We start from the raw sequence: 20876 nt of genomic DNA, 5'->3' as shown, positions 1-20876 counted from the left end.
AAGTTTTTAATTCAATGCTGACATTGCACAAATGTCTGACTTGTTTATCAAGGACAGAGAAGTTGTTCAAAAGTAATCCTGAATTTAATGTACCATTAAAGACAACCCAGTCACACCTCATCAAAGTGTGATTTTTTTAAATGGTTTCACAATGAGATTAACAACATGAAAGGGGAAAGTGTTTATCAGTTTGGCGATTTCCAATTGTGTGCACTCTGTCTTTTGTCCTATGGAGATGCATGAAATCACTGACAGCAACTATCATACTTCATACTAAACCGTGTATGCGCAGGCTGCTAAAGTTGTTCTCAGTTGCAGAGAAGCAACGCTAGTAAATATTGACTGACAAAAGACAGCCTGCATATCTTGAAGCATTCTCAAAATGAAATGTGAAAGTTTTGCCTGTTGGAGACAATCCTGGAAGCAATAACAGAAAATTGTTGACAGAACAGAAAGTACAAAGGACCACCCCCCTCCCCCCACCATATACAGAACAACCAAATACAAAGGTTTGTGTGAGATTCTATTTGACATTTCTAACACTTAGGAATTACAACGGGCTGACTTCAACGTCCAACATATCAGCAAGCAATGTGAAATGAACCTTGGTAGATGTTGTGCAAATATTGTTATTTAGACACAGATTATTTGAGAAGGAAATCAAAACCAAATGTTGCAAATGCATATTTTAAAGAGGTGCGTTCAAGAGAGTTGACAGTTTCAAAGACTAGCAGGGCTCAAACATGACTGGATTTCTGCCATAAATCAGTCAGAGTCATGTTAGACTGCCATCTATGATGTGGAAATTGGAAGAAAGACAAAACACCTTTGCCACCAAATACACTCATTAAATCGGCATAATTGAATCTGTTTCAGTTTTTCACCTGACCACAACAAAGCAGGATCAGCTCAAGCAATATTTCCCTTTTTCTTTGAAGGGAGTAAGATGAGTTTTTGTTTGTTTGTGTATGTGTACACAATGCATACAGAATCTAGATTTATATCTCCTGTTGTGAACATCTGTGTTGTTTCATCTGTCTTTGTAATGTCCAGCACTGTCCTGCATCTGTTAACTTTTATGACTTGGCTCGCTTTCCTGTCCATTCTTTCTGGAGGCTTCCTGCAACCCATACTCTAATCCTGTTTGTCTATGTCGCAACAGTATCTCTGCAAACCTTTCTCAGCTGCGTGATCTACTCTGGAGGTGTAAACTCAATGACTCTTGTAACTGTTGGTCTTCACATCACAGAGTTTTATATCGAAGAACCATTATCCAAAACATTATTTTTAAGAAAAAGGCTGCTTACAGTGACACAATTAGTTCCAATCAGAATGGAGATTAGGTGTTGGCTTTATATCTGCAACACAGGCATGAATTTCAGTGAGTGCTAACATTCCTACCACAGAGTCAGGAGGCCCAGGTTCAAGAGCCATTTGCTCCAGGGATGAGTATGAACATCTCCAAACAGGCTGATATGAAAGTATCTTGTTGTTACAGGCATGATGGGCTGAATGGCCTCTTTTGTGCACAGTACTGATTCTGGGTAACTCTCTTGTTAATCACATCTAAACTCTTCACTACTTTAAGAGATTGGGATTGGTTTCTTGCCTAAGCTCCACTGACTACATTTTTCTGGAGAAATTGCTGTTGTTTTGGTCATGAGTTGTGTTTGCTGTAGAGTCACAGAGCTGTACAGCACAGGAACAGATCCTTCGATCCAACTCGTTCATGCCGTCCATGGAAATAAATCTAATCCCATTTGCCAGCATTTGGCCCATATCCCTCCGAACTTATCCTATTCATATACCCATCCAGATGCCTTTTAAATGTTGTAATTGTACCAGCCTCCACCACTTCCTCTGGCAGCTCATTCCATACATGTACCAGCCTCTGTGTGAAAAGGTTGCGCCTTTAGTTCCTTTTAAATCTTGCCCCTCTCATCTCAAACCAATGCTCTCTAGCTTTAGCCTCCCTGACCCTGAGGAAAAGACCTTGACTATTCACCCTATTGATGCCCCTCATGATTTTATAAACTTCTATAAGATCACCCCTCAGCCTTCGCTGCTCCAGGGAAAATAGCCCCAGAATATTCAGTTTCTCCCTATAGCTGACAACATCTTTATAAATCTTTCTGAACCCTTTCAAGTTTCACAACACCTTTCCTATAGCAGGGAGACTAGAATTGTATGCAGTATTCCAGGAGTGGCCTAACCAATGTTCTGTACAGCCACAACACGACTTCCCAACTCCTGTACTCAATACAGTGACCAATAAACACAAGTGTACCAAGCACCTTCCTCACTACCCTGTCTACCTGCTACTCTACCTTCAGATAACCATGAATCTGTAGTTCAGAGACATTCTATTTAAATAGACTCTGTAGACTGCTTGCCGTGCTGCACTTTACATTGAGCGATGTGACTCTATTCACTGTAAAATGGATTATTTGACGTAGGTTCTGCCACATGCCCCAACCTTCCTCCAGTATACTGGCCGACAAGGTTAATCTCATTGGTGAACCCAAAGCTTTCAGATGGATTACAGATGGAAAAAAAGCATGAAAAGATGTCCATGCCTCTAAATACACATCTTATCTGGTGGAGTCATTTGTCTATAACCACTTGGAGTGCTAACTGAAGAGCACAATATCTAGAAATTAATGTTCAATCAGGGCACAGATGCAAAATTGTGGAGTATTTTGGGTACAACATTTTAGGAAGAGTAATAAAGCCTTGGAAACATTGCAGAAGAGTTTTATGGGAATGCCACAAGAGATAAGGGATTTGATTATGGTGCTACCCGGAGCATCAATGAAGAAGGGCAGATTTAACAAAGATTTTCAACATTATGAAAGGATTTGATAGAGTGAATAAGAAAAATCAATTTCTGGTCCCAAGAGCATCAATAACCAGATTTAACTGGCAACAAAAACCCGAGATGAGATGAAGAGAATTTACTTTAAACATCAAGTTGTGATGAGTTGGAATGCGTTGTCCAAAAGGATGGGGAAAGCAGATTCGAGGTTAAATTTCAATAATAAATTGGATGGCTACGTGAAGATTAAAAATATACAAGGCAGCGAGGAAGTGTCTGAGGCTTTATCATGATCAAGTGCATAGGCGCTTGGAGTTTTAAAAGGGTACAGTTTAAGTTGCACAAATTAGAAATACATTCTTTTTAATGCTCCATTAAAGTTGACTATTATAATAAATTGAAATGTTTTACTGTTACTGAAGCAACCAGGAATAAATTGGTTCTACCCTGAGTAACAGTCAGCCAGACAAATTGGTCATTCTGGTGATCCAAATTGGGATTTTATCCATTTTGTGATGGCTTCTAGGGGCACTCTTCATAGTTAAGTTGCTTGTGACCACCTCCTCAAGTATTCAACAAGCACATGAATTCATAACTCCACCTGAATGCTTGCATGGTCAAGCAAAGAAGACTCATTTTGTACAAACCCTAATTTAAGTTGTAACTGGCATTAAAATGAAAGCTACAATCTAAATTCTGTCATTGCCAGCTTAAGCTGGGTATTTACAAGGATTCCAGTCAATGAGCTGCTTCATTGAGAACCAGCTAAAACTGCGTCCTCATGAAGTGACTCAGGCCCTTTGTGTTCAGAGCATATATTAGTAGCCAAATTAGTGGAATTTGTCACTGAGTGTGAGAGTTGAACACTTCAGAGAAGGAAAGAAGGAAGGAATAGATAGAAACATAGGATCATACAGTACAGAAGAGGTCCTTCAGCTAATCAACTCTGTACTGTCAGAAATACACCACTACCTACATTGCTACAAATTAACTGCACCAACTCCATAACCTTGAATGCCATGGCACTTCAGACGCAAATCCAAAACACCTGTGATGGTTCCTGCCTCAACCACCTATCCAGGAAGTACATTCCAGATCCCTAACATCCTCTGAGTGAGAAATGGTTTCTCCTCCAATCCCCTCTAAACCTCCTGCCTTTCACTTCAAAATTATAGCCCTTTATTATTGACTCTTTAACTAAGCTGAACTGCTGCTTTCTATTCACCATGTCCATGGCCCTCTTATTAGTGTACGTCTTCATCAGATCCTCCCTCAACCTTGTCCAAAGAAAACAACCTGAGTTTATCCAGCCTCTCTTTGTAGCTAAACTGCTCCAACTCAGTTAACATTCCAGTGAATCTTCTCTGCACCCCCTCCAGTACAATCAGATCCTCCTATAGTGTGATGACCAGAACAGCACACTATTCCAACTGCAGCCTAACCAAATTTCTGTACAGCTCCAACATGAACTCCTTGCTCTTACAATCTATGCCACAAATGATAAAAGTGTCCCATATCCTATCCTATTGATCAGCTCTGCCATCTTCAGGGACTTGTGGACAAGCATCTTAAGATCTTGTTGCTCTCAGCTTCCTAAGGTCCTAGTACTCATTGAGTATTCCCTTGTTTAGTTCCTCCTTCCAAAGTGCATCACCTCACATTGATCAGAGTTAAATCCTATCAGCCATTGATCTATCCATCGAACCAATCCTCTAATTTCTTCTTGTTTCCTTCCTCATTGTCAACCACCTGACCAATCTGTGTCATCTGCAAATTTACTTAGCATTCCTGATCTGCATCATTTTTGAATATCACATACAATATGGGACTCAGCACTGATCCCTGCGGTATGCCTCTCATACCATGCTCTGGTCACACAACCCTCCCTTCTGTTAGTATAATAAGTTTGGTTCCAACTTGCCAAATTATCCTGGATCCCATGAGTTTTTATCTTCTTTATCAGTTTCCCATGTGGGACCAACGTCAAAGGCATTGTTGAAATTCATATAAATGACATCAACTATATTTTTCACCGAAGATCTTTCGACAGCACCTTTCAAACCCACAACCACTTCCGTCCATAAGGAAAAGGGTAGGAGATACATAGGAACACCACCACCATCAAGTTCCCTTCCAAAGCACTCACTATCTTAGCCCAGAACTCCATTACCGCTCCCCCACTGTCACTGGGCCAAGATTCTAGATCTCCCTCCCCAACAGCACTTCAGATTTACCAACAGCACGTGGACCACAGTGGGTCAAGAGGTCAGCTCACTAACTGAAGGGCAACCAAGCATGAGCAATAAGCCAGCAACTCCAAGTCCCAGAAGAAAATTAAAAAACTGAATTATCTGACCACCTCCTCAACAAATTGAATCAAATTTGTTAGGCATAACCACCTGCTGACAAAGCCATGTTGACTTCTCCTGATCTCTGCAACTGGTGATTAATTCTCTCTTTCAGAATTTTCTCCAGCAGCTTCCCTGCTACTGATAGGAACCCCACTGGTTTAAATTCCCTGGTGTATCTCAACCATCTCTTCTTGAAAGGTGGAACCAGACTAATTGTCCTCCAATCATCTGGCACCTCCCAACAACGCCCTGACACCTTTATCCTGACAGTTGAAGTCTGTCACACTATCATCACATCAAGGATGAGAAGGCCATGAGGCTGCATGAAGAAGAGTAAATGAGTGAGAGGACAGAAACATTGCAGGAAAGATCTTGTGCATAGACAGGCCTTTGTACAGGAAGTCTATGGCAAACAATATTCAAGTGGAATGGAAAACATTAACTGGAAATATCAACCCTCCTTCTTTAACATGAAAGTGAGTCAACATAAGCAAGGATTCACCGTATTCAGTTACACAAAAGAGAGTGGAGAGGAGAGGACATTACCCACATTTCATCTTCAGAGGTCAGTGGACTCCAGAATCAGATGTGCCCATACCAATCAGTTATCCTTACCTAATCTAGTCCCATTTGCCAGCACTTGGTCCATATCCCTCTAAACCTTTCCTATTCACATACCCATCCAGATACCTTCCAAATGTTGTGATTGTACCTGTGCTCCTGTGATTTGAAGGTGGAGCTGAAAGGGTCTGGAAATAAGAGCTTAGATAGCAGAAGGAATTGAATTAAGTAAAAAGAACACTAAATCAAGCCTTGTGCAATGGTGCTATTGAACTGTGTTCCCCCAGTAATTACTTTTTCTACACCCACAACATTTATCTCAAACACAATTAGAAATTCCTGGAAAAACTCAGCAGGTCTGGCAGCATCGGTAGAGAGAAAGCAGGGTTAATGTTTCGGGTTCAGTGACCTTTCTGCCATGTCTATTTGTCTGTGTCTGTATATGTGTGTGGGAAGAGGTCAGGAAGAAGATGGAGCTTAGGTTGGCAGAATTATGAATCAAAATTTCATGTTTTGTTCTGTGATTAGAACTGACTTATAGAATGATAGTGTCATATAGCATTCAATCAACCGGACATTCCAACCTAACCTTGTCCCATTTGCAGCTTTTAGCCCATACCCCTCTGAACCTTTCCTACACCCATCTAAATGCCTTTTATGTGTTGTAATTGTACCAGCCTCCACCACTTCCTCTGGCAGCTCATTCCATACACACACCACTCTCTATGTGAAAGGTTGGTGGAGATGTGGATAGTGTGGAGGGTTGTTGTAGGTTGCAACGGGGCATTGACAGAATGTAGAACTGGGCTGATAAGTGGAATTCAGGTGTCCCAGTGTGGAGGAACAGACTGATCTTGGAGTCCATGTCCATAGATCCCTCAAAGTTGACACCTAAATTGATAGGCTTATTAAGAAGATGTATAGTGTGTTGGCTTTCATTAGCAGAGGTTATGCTGCGGCTCTACAGAGCCCCAGTAAGAGCACACTTGGAATATTGTGTTCAGTTCCGGTCACCTCATTATAGGAAGGATGTGTAAGCTTTAGAGAGGGTGCACAGAAGATTTACCAGGATGCCGCCTGGACTAGAGGGCATGTCTTGTGAAGAAAGGTTGAGGGAGCTAGGGCTTTTCTCATTGGAGTGAAGAAGGATGAGAGGTGTGTAAGATGATGAGAGGCATAGATAGAGTGGATAGCCAGAGACGTTTTCCCATGGTGGAAATGTCTGTCACGAGGGACATAATTTTAAGGTGACTGGATGAAGGTTCGGGGGAAATGTCAGGGATAGGTTCTTTCCACAGAGAGTGGTGGGTGGGTGGAATGCATAGCCAGTGGTAGTAGAATCAGATACATTAGGGAAATTTAAGAGACTCTTGGATAAGTACATGGATGATAATACAATGAAGGGTATGTAGGTTAGTTTGATCTTGAGCATGGTAAAAGGCCGGCACAATATTGAGGGCCGAAGGGCTTCTACTGTGCTGCATTGTTCTATGTTCTATATTGTACTTTAAGTCAAAGAATTATCATGTTGTTATGAAAGCCTTTAAGGTTAATGCCGACAAATTTTATAGAAACTTCAAACAGTTCTTTTTTTAAATTCTCAGACACATTCCAAAATTTAAAGAGTTGGCCATTTAAATAACATTATCACTTGACGGTGCTACAGGCCTGAACCACCAATTATGAGCACTTGTGTCTACCCCTTAAAAAAAATGCTGTGGGAATAAGACCCTTACTCTATTAAAAATAGGATCCCTTTGAACTCAGCAATGGCCCTGTTGAATTCAGGTGTCCCAGTTGTGTTAATTGAGAATCCCAACCCAAACCAACAAAAACAGGATTTGTTGTGACTTTGGGTTACTGATGCGATTTTAAATATGCTTTGGAGTCTCAATGATTGCAAAGCTCCAGCCTTGGTGGAAGTTAGAAGATGCATCGCAGAGATTTGGATGATCTTTCGCTTATGCAGCCTGTAAGATGGGAGCCCAGCAGGGGGAGTAGGTGAGAGTACATGACAACATTCCGGAACACTTCATCACGATTTTGACACTGGTCTGGTATCAGATTTACCCATCAGGTGCACCAGGTTCTCACTCTCTCCATTTTGTTTGATTTAAAACAAGCAGGAATCTGACTGCTTGTCCAACATATTAACGAGGAAGATTCCCCTCTGATATTTAGCTGCTCACCTGTCAAACTATTTTGCAAAAGAAAATGGCGTCTTGTAATTCTCTCCTTTAAAATTTATTTGCTTTTGATATTTTCACTTATATTAACAAATCTTTTGTTGAAGTAAGGATTACCAAATAGCAAAATCTCATTATTGACAGCACTTAACAAAGTTGCCTCAAAGCATTAGTGGCCAGATCCCTTTCAGTCAACATAGTATTTACACAGTTGATACAGTCAGTTTAGAGAAAGGCAAATTAACTAAATTACGTAAACAAACTGACCAGGTTTACATTTGTTTTCATTGAAATTTCTTATGAAAAGGTTGTGCTGCACTTTAAGAGCTGACTAACAAGTTGTTTAGTTGAAAAAAGTCAGCATTTTCGTCCCTAAAAATACTTGTTATAGTTGCACATTTCCGACTAGTGAAATCCCTTTCGCAGTGCCTTGTTTTTCACCATAGAAAACTTGCTGACAAACACGCGTCCATAGTGGCTATCAACCAGGTACTGGTAAGTCTTGCTTCTGGAGGCAGGAGGATCAGCAATAACTATTTGGGAAGCCAGTTGCATCGCTGCGCTGCTGGGAACTATGTAGTGTGACGTTTTTGTAACATAATCCACCAGTCGATCATACTGTTGTTCAGAAAGTCTCTCTCGGATGCCATCTCCCTAGACAAGACAGAAAGAAACCGTGTCTACATTGATCAACCAATTCAATGGGTAAGCCAGGATACCTTCTATGCCAGCTCCTAGACTTACCCCTTAGGTTTACTGAAACTACTGTTTAATTATACATATGGAATCAGAGCGTACAGATGGACAGCATGTGAAGGATATCCTCCACGTGTTCATGCATTCCTCCCACATGATTCCGTCTGTTTCTACTGGCATTCTCTACTATTAATCTCTCTCTGATTAAACATTTTCCTTCAAGGCATCCATGTTATTTAGCTCAACAATGTCATGCCAGCTTTACTGAGCTAAAAACTGCTCCTGGACCTTGGAGCTCCAACTCCCCTTGGACTTCCCTGAGCCCCGGTTTCACAGAATTCATGACTCAGTTTCACATACAGTGAGCTAAGGTGCTCAGCTGGTGCCTCTTCAGCTTCGGACTTGCCTTGCTGTGTGGTCCCAGGTTTCAGGGTCACAAGATGTCATGAACATGAACGGGGATTAATCAAAAGCCAGGCTAAGGAAACTCTCCAGTGAAAGGTTCTCTCACAAGTTAAAACTTGGAAAATAAGGACCAAGAAGGAAGATGATGGGGAATATTCCTTGCAGGTGTGAAGTAATCTATAAGTTGAGGGAAATGATTGGGCTGATTCAGATATAACTGGATCAGTGCCCTGAGAGAACTAACTTAGCGGACAAGTGGAGTTGCTGATAAAAAGGAGGCATCCTGCCTTTTTTGCCTTTCACTTCCCCAAAACAGTCTTGCGTTCCTATAAAAATAATTCTAATCTCCATTTTAACAATTTTCCCTTGTTTACCACAAAACATAATGAGGCTGTTCTTGACTTTGGCTAATACCAATTCTGCCACTGTTCAATACATCTCCCAGTTTACATTTCCTTTGACCAGTTTGTAACAGAGAACTGAATCTATTTTCCCCTGTCAATTTAAGCCAGGATTAACTCCAGTATAGTTAAAAAGGTGACATAAAAGGATAAAGTATCAATTTAAGTCCAATGAGAGGTTCAGATGAAACGTCTTCACCCAGCCAGTGGTAGACTGTTGCAATTAATACCACCCTTGAAGGAGAGAAACTGAAATTCTTATTGAGGGACACGGAGTTTATATTGAACATTGATGGGCAGCTAACAAATTCATAAAAATCTGTCTTGGCTGCATGTGTCATTTAATGTAGAGTTTGAGGTATGTTCAACCACATCTTTCATGTTAATTCATGTCAACCTCATGTTCATTCTGGATATTAGATTATTCAATAAAATTTCTTTTCTTTGGTTAAAACCATGGAATCTTGCGGCTTTACTCTCTTAATAGTTACTGGGCATTTCAAATTTCATCTGCTTTTATAGAAGTTCCTGGTCCCTAACTGAACTGAAATAAAGCTGAGGGTTGCAGAAATCGAAATTAACAAATGGAAAATACACTGCCCATCTATTTGTCTAATTTTCCCCCATAAGAACGTAAACAAAGACGATTGCTTTCCATAGTCATGAGTTTCTTGAGTGTTGTTCGAGCTGCACCTATCCAGGCAAGAGGGGAGTATTGTATCACGCTGCTGACTTGTGCCTTGTAGATGATGTACAGACTTTGGAGAGTCAGGTGGTAAGTTACTTGTCGCAGTATTCATAGCTTCTAACCTGCTCTTGTAGCCACTGGGTTTATGAGGCAAGTCCAGTTGAGTTTCTAGCTAATGGTAACCCCAAGGATGTTGATAGTGGGGGAGTCAATGATGGGTATCATTATTGAATGTCAAGGGGGAGTGGTTAGATTCCATCTTAATGGAAATGGTTATTGCCTGACATTTGTGTGCCATGAATGCTACTTGTCGCTTGTCAGCCTAAGCCTGGATATTGTTTAGATCTTGTTGTATTTGAACATGGACTGCTTCAGTACCTGAGGAGTAGTGAATGGTGCTGAACATTATGCGGTCATCAACAAACATCCCCACTTCTGACTTTATGATGGAGGGAAGGTCATTGATGAAGCAGTTGAAAATGGTTGGATGCTACCCTAACAAACACTGGCACAGATGTCCTGGAACTGAGATGACTGGCTCCAACACACTCAACCATCTTCCTATGTGTCTAGGAAGAGTCCAACTACCGGAGAGTTTGCCTGCTGATACCCATTGATCCCAGTTTTGCTCGGGCTCCTTGGTGCCACACTCGGTTAAATGCGGTCTTGATGTCGAGGACTATCACTCTCATCTCCCCTCTGGAATTCAGCTCTTTTGTCCATGTTTGAACCAAGGCTGTAATGAGGTCTGGAGCAGAGTGGCCTTAGCAGAATCCAAACTGGGCATCACTGAGCAGGTTATTGCTGAGCAGGTGCTGCTTGATAGCATTGTTGATGACACCTTCCAACACTTTACTGATGTTTGAAGGTAGACAGATGGGGCAGTAATTGGATATGATGGATTTATTCTGCTTTTTTGTGTACAAGACAATACTGGGCGATTTTCCACCTTGTCAGGTAGATGCCAGTAGTGTAACTCTACTGGAAGAGTTTGGCCAAGGGAGCAGAAAGTTCTGGAATACAAGTTGTCAGGACTATTGCTGGAATGTTTCAGAGACATGCAGTATCCAATACCTCCAACCATTTCTTGATATCACGTAGAATGAAATAAATTGGCTGAAGACCACTGGAGGAGCCTGAGATGGATCCACTCATACTTCTGGCTGAGGAATGCTGCAAATGCTTCAGTCTTATCTTTTGCACTGATGGGCTGGGCTCTTCCATTATTGAGGATGGGGATATTTGTGGTGCCTCCTCCTTCACTGAATTGGTTAATTGTCTACCACCATTCACGACTGGATGTGGTAGGACTGCAGAGCTTAGATATGATCCATTGGTCATGGGATCACTTAGCTTTGTCTGTCACTTTCTGCTTATGCTGTTTGGCATGCAAGTATGCCTGTTTGGTAGCGTCACCAGATTGACACCTCATTTTCAGGTATGCCTGGTGCTGCCCTTCTGCACTCTCCACTGAACAAGGGGGTTAATCCCCCTGGCTTGACAGTCATGGTTGAGTGGGGAATGGGCTGGACCATGAGGTTCCAGATTGTTCTGAAATACAATTCTGTTGCTGTTGATGGCTCACAGCATCTCATGTCTGCCCATAGAGTTGTTTGATCTGTTAAAATCCATCTCATTTAGCATGGTAATAATGCCACGCAACAAGACGGAAAGTATTCTCAATGTAAAGGCTGGACTTTGCTTCCACAAGAACTGTCCAGTAGCCACGCTTACCGATACTGTCATGGACAGATGCGTCTGTAGCTGACAGATAGATAAGGATGAGTTCAAGTATGTTTTTCCCTCTTGTTGGTTCCATCAACACCTATTGCAGACCTAGTCGAGCAGCAATGTCCTTTCGGACCCAACCAGCTCAATCAGTAGTGCTGCTGCTGAGCCACTCGTGAGGTTGGACATTGAGGTTCTCTCATTCATAGTGCATTTTGTGCCCTTTCCACCCTCAGTGTTTCCTCCAGGTGTTGCTGAACATGAAGGAGTACCGTTCATCAGCAAAGGAGGGTGATACATGACAATCAGCAGGAGGTTTCCTTACCCTGACTCCCTCCTGACTGTATACTGCTGTGTAACCACTTCTACTGGGTCCATTTCCAGGGATGGTAATGGTGGTATTTGAAACATTGTCTGTAAAGTATGATTCCATTAGTTTAACTATGCCAGGCTTGATAATTCTGTGAGACAACTCTCATAGTTTTGGCACTAGCTCCCAAATATTAATAAGGAGGACTCCACAGGGTCAACAGGGCTGTTTCTGCAGTTGTCTTTTCCAGTGTCTAAACTGAAGCCAGTGGTCTATCCGGTTTCATTTCTTTGTTGAGACCTCCTCGTGATTGATACAAGTGAGTGGCTTGCTAGGCCATTTCAGAGGGCAGTTGAGAGCCTAGCACATTTGGAGTCACATGTTGGCCAGGCCAAGTGAAGATGGCAGAGTTCTTTCCCTGAAGAACATTAGTAAATCAGAAGGGTTTTCCCGACAATCGGCAATGGTTTCATGGTCATCAGTAATTCTTAAATTCAGACTTTTTTTTATTGAATTCAAGTTCCACCATCTGTGGGATTTGAACATGGGTCCCCAGAACATTTGCTGTGTTTCTGGATTGATAGTCTTGGTATAATACTGCAAGGCCATATCGCCACATTAATGCAATAGTTCAGTGGACCCCAAGCTCCTCACCTCACTTTGTTCTTTTAAAAGATTTCTTAAAATTTTTTTGTCATCTCTCTTAGTATTGCCCGACATTGCTTGGTGTCATACTTTGTTTTATAATGCTCCTTGAAGCACCCTGGGACTTCTGGCAAAGTTAAAGGCACTGTTAAATATTAGTTTTTGCAGTTATAAACAATGGGAATGGCATAATAATGGGCAAGATATATCAATGAAAATAAGTTTAATTTATTTTAATATGGGACTCAATAAATACAGAACTTGAATTTGTTAGTCAGCTGCTTTATAAAGTGACTCTAATTTAAGATTCAGGAGTCAGTGTTTGACTGTTAACATTTAATAAAGGGCCGGATTGTTATATTCTTGAAAGCACATTAGTATGTTTTGAGATTAAATTTACTGTTACAACAATTTCCCCTATAATTCAATGTTAGTAATTTGTTAGCCAATAGCAAGAGATAAAGTAGGAAAGAAACATTTAAAAATTACACTTCATGGGTTGATGTGGCAGTCCTCTGTTTGTAATTTTATTTTAAGCTGATTGAGCAGTGGAGAAAGGATTGTCGTATGAGCAAATGTGTGCAAAACACTATATTTTACAAAATGTTAATGTAGAGAACTGTCTTCAATTTGTGGAACAGACAAGGTCATTATTCAAAATTTGTGTTGGCTGACACCAGGGATATGGCTCTTAGCAAACAGGATATCTTGTGTTAATATGAATGAAAGACTTGTCTGAATGTCCAACTGTAGAAATATAGAGATTTATGATTTAAAAATTGTGGCTGTTGGGAAATGTTTCTCGAAGGATAAATAGGCTGCGTTTAACAGGGTTCAAAAGCATCCATTTCCTACAACCGGTTCCAATTCAGTTGTAGAAAGACTAGCGCCTTACCTCTGCGTCATATGATACCCTCTGTTGCTTGAGCACAACCTGCAGCAAGTTCTCTTTCTTTGGATCCAGTCTGCACTCGATCTCAGTGACTGGGAATGCCTGTTGCTGTGTGTCTTCACTGACACTGACCACAAACAATACCTCAGAAGTGAGCAGCAAGCAACCTTCATACTCCTGGCCAGAGTTGCTCACGATAACCACATCCAAGGCCATAAAGACTTCAGGCCTGCCCAAAGACTGAAGCATTTTCCTGTCGGAGGCAAAATGTTGAACAGATACCATTAATTTCTCTTTTTTTTATTTAAAATTCCAGAACTGAAACATTTCATGTTAGAAACAAACCTTTCCAAGATAAATGACCTGTTAGTTTGATACAAAGCCAGAGCAATGTAATGAATAATGCCATCATAAAAGTGACTGACTGCCAGAATACTCTTACCAGACATATTTGACGTGGCTGTTTGGGGCCTGGTCAGTCTGTTGCTCAGTGGGGTGAAACCTTTGCTTGGGAAGTTGAGAAAGTCCAGCACCATGTAAAATACCTAGAACAATAAAGACAAGATTCTTACTTCTACTAAACCAGCAGCTACACGGTGCTGAAATGATGTAATGTGTTTGGAACAGATTGATAGGGATATTCATCTCTTTAACTGCAATTACGTAAAAGGCAGAGCTATATAACAGTGACGAAAATTAAGATATTTTAAGTTAGTCTCATAAACACGAAGGGAAAGTTCTGGTTCGGTCTAAATAATAGAACCAGTATTCCGCTTGAAACTAATGAGGAAAAACAATGGACAATCTCTATATACAATAACTATATTAGCTCAACACTCAAGTATGATAATTTCCATTGGATAGTGTTTCGGAGCAGCATCGTTACGAGAAACAAACTCTCTTCCCAAATAAAATGTATCCATTACTTATTATAGTTGCAAGCTAATCTTTAAGCTAAATCAACAGAATTGCACCATTAAACTAAATAAAAAACATAAGTTTAGTATTCAAAACACATGTCGGGGCTGAGTCTTATGTAGAGAGTGAGGCTTTTCTCCTTCCATCGTCAGAAAGGCTCAGCGCTCTAGGTTATATCAGTCTGTGAGTAGACATGTCAGAGTGTTCAGAATGCTCAACTCTGGAGCCAGAAAGTTGAGGGTTTGAGTTCCACTCCAAGGTTTGAGACAAAATATCAGGACTGCCGTTCCAGTGCTATACTAAGGGACCACATCCCAGGAGAGGAAGCCAGTGAAAGACTGAACCATCTTTTCATTTGCTGATGTTTAAATAGTACACAGCAATACTTTTATCATCCTGTAGACCCTTACTTATTGCATTTCCTGTGCCAGTGATATCTGGACTTAGCCATTACTTAGCGTGCCCTATTGAGGTAACGATATGAAGACAGCACAAGCTCACATCTGGAAATGTGGAATAGTGTTAAGATTAGACAGTGACTTCTTATAGAGGGATTAGCATACAACAGTAAAGAAGTCTCATGACAATTATAAAGGGTACTGCTGAGTACTGGAGTACTGCTAGCACCTTTGTTACTTTACCTGAGGAAGGACATTATTTGCATTACAAGGACACCAACAATGCTTCACTGGACTCGTTCCAATAGGGGATTGTCTTATGAGGAGAGACTGAGTTGGCCTTAATTCCCTGGAGTTCAGAAGAATGAGAGGTGATCACATTGAAACATGTAAAATTCTAAAGAGGTTTCAGAGGGTAGTAGCTGAGAAAATGGTTCTCTAGGTGGGAATCTACAAAATTGTGTCACAATCCCAGACTAAGCAGCCGGTTATTTAAGACTTAAAATTGAGAAATTTCTTCACTCAAGAGTGGAATGGTTCGGCAGAATTCTCCTCCTGTGAAGCAGCTGTTGGTTATGTTAAGGCAAATTACTGAATGTAGAAATTGTAAGGAATATTGGAGAATTCAGCAAGGTGGAACTCAACAGATGATCAGCCATGATCTTGTTAAATGGCGGAGCAGACTAGAAGGGCCAAATGGCTTGAACCTACTTCTGTTCTTTTGCTTCTGATGCTTTGTTGTTGCTAACAGAGTGTCATGTTCGTGAAAACGTTTGATAAAGCATGGAATCATCTGTTCAGACGTGTTATACTTGCCATAACCAGTTTGCGAAACCAGCTCAGCTGCCCCTCCAATTGGCTTGGTAAAAACTCCCACAATGCCTTTGCCCACACCAGAAATTACATCTTTGGCTTTGCGTCCAGCTGAAACCTCTACCGTCTTCTGGAAATTCTGCATCGGTTGATCCACGATACCAGCAATGGCACCTGGGAATATCAGACAGAATTGATACAGTGTCAAAATCTTTATTCTGCTCAAAACAAAATATCTTGGAAGCCTCTGTCTGCCACCATCTTTGATATTATTCCTTTGGTTGTGAGAGGTAGATTCTTTGAGCCAGAAATATCGATACTTGACTACAAATTCTGCTTTTTATCATCACAGAGAAGACATTTGGCAGGGCCGAATAGCTTCATGGAATTATACAGCAGAGAAAGAGGTCATTGGGCCCACTGGACCTGTGCTATCCCTTCGAAAGATCAATCAATCCCAATCCCTTAGACTTGCACCATAGTCCTGCAAAATGTTAGTTTTAAATGCAAATCCACTTACATCTTGCAAGTTACCCTTGAATCGGTTTCCACAATTTGCAACAGGCATCCGTTTATAATATTGCTCCCCACCCAATTACTTAACCTCTTCCTCACACAGAGGGCATGTAATGGATTTTCTGAAACCTGGGAAATTCATACAGAATTGTAGATTCATACAGTACAAAAGGAGGCCCAGGTAGCTGTGTTATTCCATCAGTCCCTGTGGCCCCTCTCTTTCCCTTGTGTGCTACATAGTTTCCACCTTTAAAAGTATTTATTCAATGCCCTTTGGAAAAATTACCATAATAACCACTTCCAGCACCTTTTCAGATGGCACATTCCAGATCACAACAGGTTGCTGCTTCAAAATTCTGACCTCCCCTCTTGCTCTAAACTGTGTCCTCTGGTTACTGACACTCTGTTCAGTGTATATAGCCTCTCCATAGTTACCTGATTAAGAAGAATCTGCACACTTCTATCACATTTCTCCATAACCTTCCCCACTTTAAAAAATAGCTTCTTCTACTAATGATTTTTATATTAAAATTTGTTGATGTGTGTTCACTTTTCTCCATTACTATAAATTCTTATGTCCACATTTACAATGGAAAATTGCAGATTAATTCACTCGTTACAGTTCTTTAGCTTGTAATGTGGTAAAACCTCTGTATCTTCATATAATTCCAGTTGTCTCCTTCCCAAGTTGTAATACTACATACTTGTTACATAACTATTATCCACACAAGTATTCAATCAACCCAAAGGGTTGAATGAATGCCTGGCAGTAATTTTAACTGAACCCTGTTCTATTATGATGCCATTTCACTTTTCACTAATTCACTGCGCAAATTGGGTAATGAATCAGTCAGGAGGAGATAAATCGAGTGGCTATTCAAAGTGCTAGGAGTGTCCCATTGCGCAGGTTGTTAAAATTACTCCCATAAAATAACAAGCTTACAACAACACACGCTGGCCTAATTAGAATCCATAGAAATCTACAGAATCCCTACAGTGTGGAAAAAGGCCATTCAGCCCAGTGATTCCACAGTGAACCCCCTAAAGTGCATCCTACCCAGACCCATCCCACTAATCCTATCCCTGTAACCCTGCATTTTCCATGGCTAATGCACCTAGCCTACACATCCCTGGACACTATTGGTAATTTAGCATGGCCAATCCACTTAACTTGCACATCTTTGGACTGTGGGAGGAAACTGGAGCACCCAGCGGATACCCAAGCACACGTGGGGAGAACATACAAACTCCACACAGCCAGTTGCCTGAGGCTGGAATTGAACCCGGTGCCTGATGCTGTGAGACAGCAGTGGTAACCACTGAGCCAGTGTTCTGCCCACCACTGAGCCACCATGCCATCCATAATTATTGCCTCTCTCTGGCATTCTATTCTATTACATCTAAAGATAGCTTTGGCTGCCTACACATATCGTCACTGGAGATCGTATATTGAAAAATCTGCAATAAATATAAAGACAGTACCCAGAGCAATAGACCAAGGCTTGTAATTTAATCCCATGTCAACAGAAGACAGCTGGATTCAAAATTAGCTCAGCAGCAGGAAGTGAATGGTAATAGTCGATGAGTGTTTATCAGTGGGGTTCTATAGGGTTCAGCACTCTGTCCCTTGCTGGATATGTCACATATTAATGATTTAGACTCAAGTGTTTGAATGGTTGGTTGTGGAGCTCAGTAATATGGAGCTCAGTTATATGGTTGACAGTGAGTGGGATAGCTGCTTGCTGCAGGAAGCAATTACTGGAACGATCAGATGGGTAGAAAAGTGGCAAATGAAGTACAATCTGGACAAGTGTGAGGTAACACATTTGTGGAGGGCAAGGAAGAATAAATACTAGAATACTGGGAAACAAGGAGACCTCGGAAGGCACATCCACAGAACTTTTCAGATCGCAGCACAGGTAGTTAGAAAGACATTCCCATACTTTCCTTTCTTAGTCAAAGTACAGAATAATAGGTATGATATGCTAAAACTATATAAGACATTGGTTACACTATAGCTAGAGCTAACTCAATGATCATTTTACAGAAAATATGTAATTGGACTACAGATGGTCTGGAGATTTGCCGGGCCATTTCCATGACAGAAGAATTTTAACCATGAGGAAAGACTAAACAGACTGGAGTTGTTTCCATGCAAGAGAAGCAGCTGAGGGAAGATCTAGTTAAGGTGTATAAAATTATGGGAGGACTCGACATTTCCAACAGTAGAGGGGTGAGTAGGAGGTACAGATTTAAAGTCACTGCAAGTAGAGGTGGAAGTGAGTTGAGAAGTTTTTTTTCACTCCAAGCATGGACATATGTTGAGGGTACACTGCCTGAAATGGCAACAAAAGCTGCAAACTTTATGGCAACTTATAAATACAATTTTAGAACGTGCTCTTGAAGTGTTGTAACTTACAGGGCTACAAACCAAGAACTGACCAGAAGGATTAGGCTGGTCAGCACTTTCCCAGTTGGCACAGACAGGAGGGGCTGAATGCTCCTGTGTTTACCTTTCTAATGTTTGCTGTGTTCGAGAAGGTAATTCAATTTTATTCCATACTCACATTGTGTTATTATAAAATTGATGCGAACAAACTATGGTGCTTTTTATTATAACTTATTATTCAATCCTATCCTATTTATTCACAAGGAACACTTTTATTCAAGGTCAGGTTTCCTATTTCCATAGAATCTTATTTGATGTACATAGTGCTCAGATGCATAACTTTGCAGTCCACATTCTCATATGCATCCCAGCACATACCAGTCCATTCAAGAATTCAGGATACTTTAATGTCTCATTTTTTAATACCTCCTAGTCTAGACAGCCTAAATATCATAGTGAGTTTCTTTGACTGCCTGAACTGCCCATTATCAAAATAAATTAGTACAATACCATTCTCTCTCTGTAATAACCATGTCTGAAGAACACAGAGGAAATCAGCTTTATATTTTACCAAACTAATGAGGATGGGAAAAACTTACCACAGGAAGAATTCAAATAAACAATGGCAAAGGATTGAGAGAGCTTCATGTAAAATTGTCTGCCCCTTGCTGATCACCCCCCCCCCCCCACCCCAAAGTAAAACAAAACAAAAATCAAATGTTAATTGTGGTTGAAGAAGACTTTTTGCAAAATAGATTTTGATGCAGAAGACTTTTCTAATAAAAATGAACAACATCAATGCTTTCTCCAGATAAACTATCCTGTAGGCACAACACATGCCACACCTTGCTGCACACCACAATCATGTAAATCTACTTTGTAGCTAAATCAAGAGAATAGGACTGTAATATCTTATTGAGATTAATTGATTCATTCCCCTGAAGCAAGCAGAATCATTTCAGGGTAGGCTGGGGTCTGGTATCCTTCATTATGAACTGATTTTCTACAAGGTTTACACAAAACTTAAAACTGTGTAAACATAGCTGAAGTGCTTCAACATAAATGGTCGACACATCGTAGACACATTTACAGTCATCAATAACGGAACATACATTAAAGAGCCATCAGTGAAACACAGTCTGTTTTATAATGCATGGTCTTCAGTGATGGGGTTATTAGCCCTCTAATATTGTACAGATTCAAAAATGGTGCACACATATGGTATGGAGCCCTAGCTCCAGAATTTACTGTGATGGGCTCGAGGTTTACCTTTAAATTTTAGATTTATGATCAAACTGGTTAATATTGCCATACCCAGCAGACTGAGTCCCAGCCGGGACAATCCCTGGCGTAGACCTTCCCCCAGGTTGTCTGGAAGTTGCCTTCGCCATTCCTCTTGTCGATTATAGTGCTCTTCATCCAGAGAGAGTCGATCCATGTTCCGAGCTAAACTCGTAGCCAGATTAGTGATTGATGTCAGGGTACCTGAACAGAAATGCAGGTAACAGTGACTCAGCATGGAGGTGTTTTTTTTAAGTATGTAGTTAGAACATAAGAAGTGCCATCATACAATTTTGAACAAAAGCAGGTGAGTTATCACCTGTGTCTGGTCAATATTCATTCTGCAATGAACATCATAAAAGTGAATGATCTGAACATCACGGTGATAGTGTGCTCTGTGCAAATTGCTGCTTTGCTTTCTATAGGTGAACAGGGCCTCCACTTCAACAGCATATTATTGACTTTAAAACGCTTTGGGACATCCAGAGGTTGAGAAAAAAAATCTGACAGAAATACAAATTTTCTTTGAAAACTTACTTACACAGTGAATCAAGAATATGATCTTGATCCATCTTACATCGACTATACTGCAAAAATACTTCACTGGCTTTGGAACAGCCTTACATTGTAGAAGGTGCTAAACCATGATGTCTGATCATTAACATGTTGACCCTCACGCCAGCTCCACACTTCCACACTAATCAGAAAGCATACCACTAGTCACTGACCAATTGGCTCATTGTTAATGATCAGCCTTTCTCCCACCAAAGTAATTTTAGAACACAGGGTCACAACATTCATGGGCTTTTCTCCTTTAAAAAACATGCAATCTTTGCTTTTTCAACCCTTTTTCTGGTTTTGTGATCATCTTTAAGATAAACAA

At 40.8% G+C, this 20876-nt stretch overlaps 1 protein-coding gene across 3 annotated transcripts in view; it reads right to left on the bottom strand.

Moving 5' to 3' along the window:
- Nucleotides 1–7949: 7949 nt before the first annotated feature.
- LOC140476882 (intermembrane lipid transfer protein VPS13B-like) overlaps nt 7950–20876 on the bottom strand; it is a 957534-nt gene continuing 944607 nt past the window's right edge. For all 3 annotated transcript variants that reach the window (XM_072569770.1, XM_072569768.1, XM_072569769.1), the window contains exons 58-62: nt 20027–20197; nt 15811–15981; nt 14121–14223; nt 13682–13931; nt 7950–8567 (exon numbers count right to left, since the gene is read on the bottom strand). In XM_072569770.1, coding sequence (XP_072425871.1) covers nt 8319–8567; nt 13682–13931; nt 14121–14223; nt 15811–15981; nt 20027–20197 — 944 coding nt within the window. In that variant the 3' untranslated portion in view covers nt 7950–8318. The remainder of the gene's footprint in view (nt 8568–13681; nt 13932–14120; nt 14224–15810; nt 15982–20026; nt 20198–20876) is intronic.

The sequence above is a fragment of the Chiloscyllium punctatum genome, chromosome 5 (genome assembly GCF_047496795.1).
Source record: "Chiloscyllium punctatum isolate Juve2018m chromosome 5, sChiPun1.3, whole genome shotgun sequence".
Classification (NCBI taxonomy): Eukaryota; Metazoa; Chordata; class Chondrichthyes; order Orectolobiformes; family Hemiscylliidae; genus Chiloscyllium; species Chiloscyllium punctatum.
This window is presented reverse-complemented; position numbering and strand designations above follow the sequence as displayed.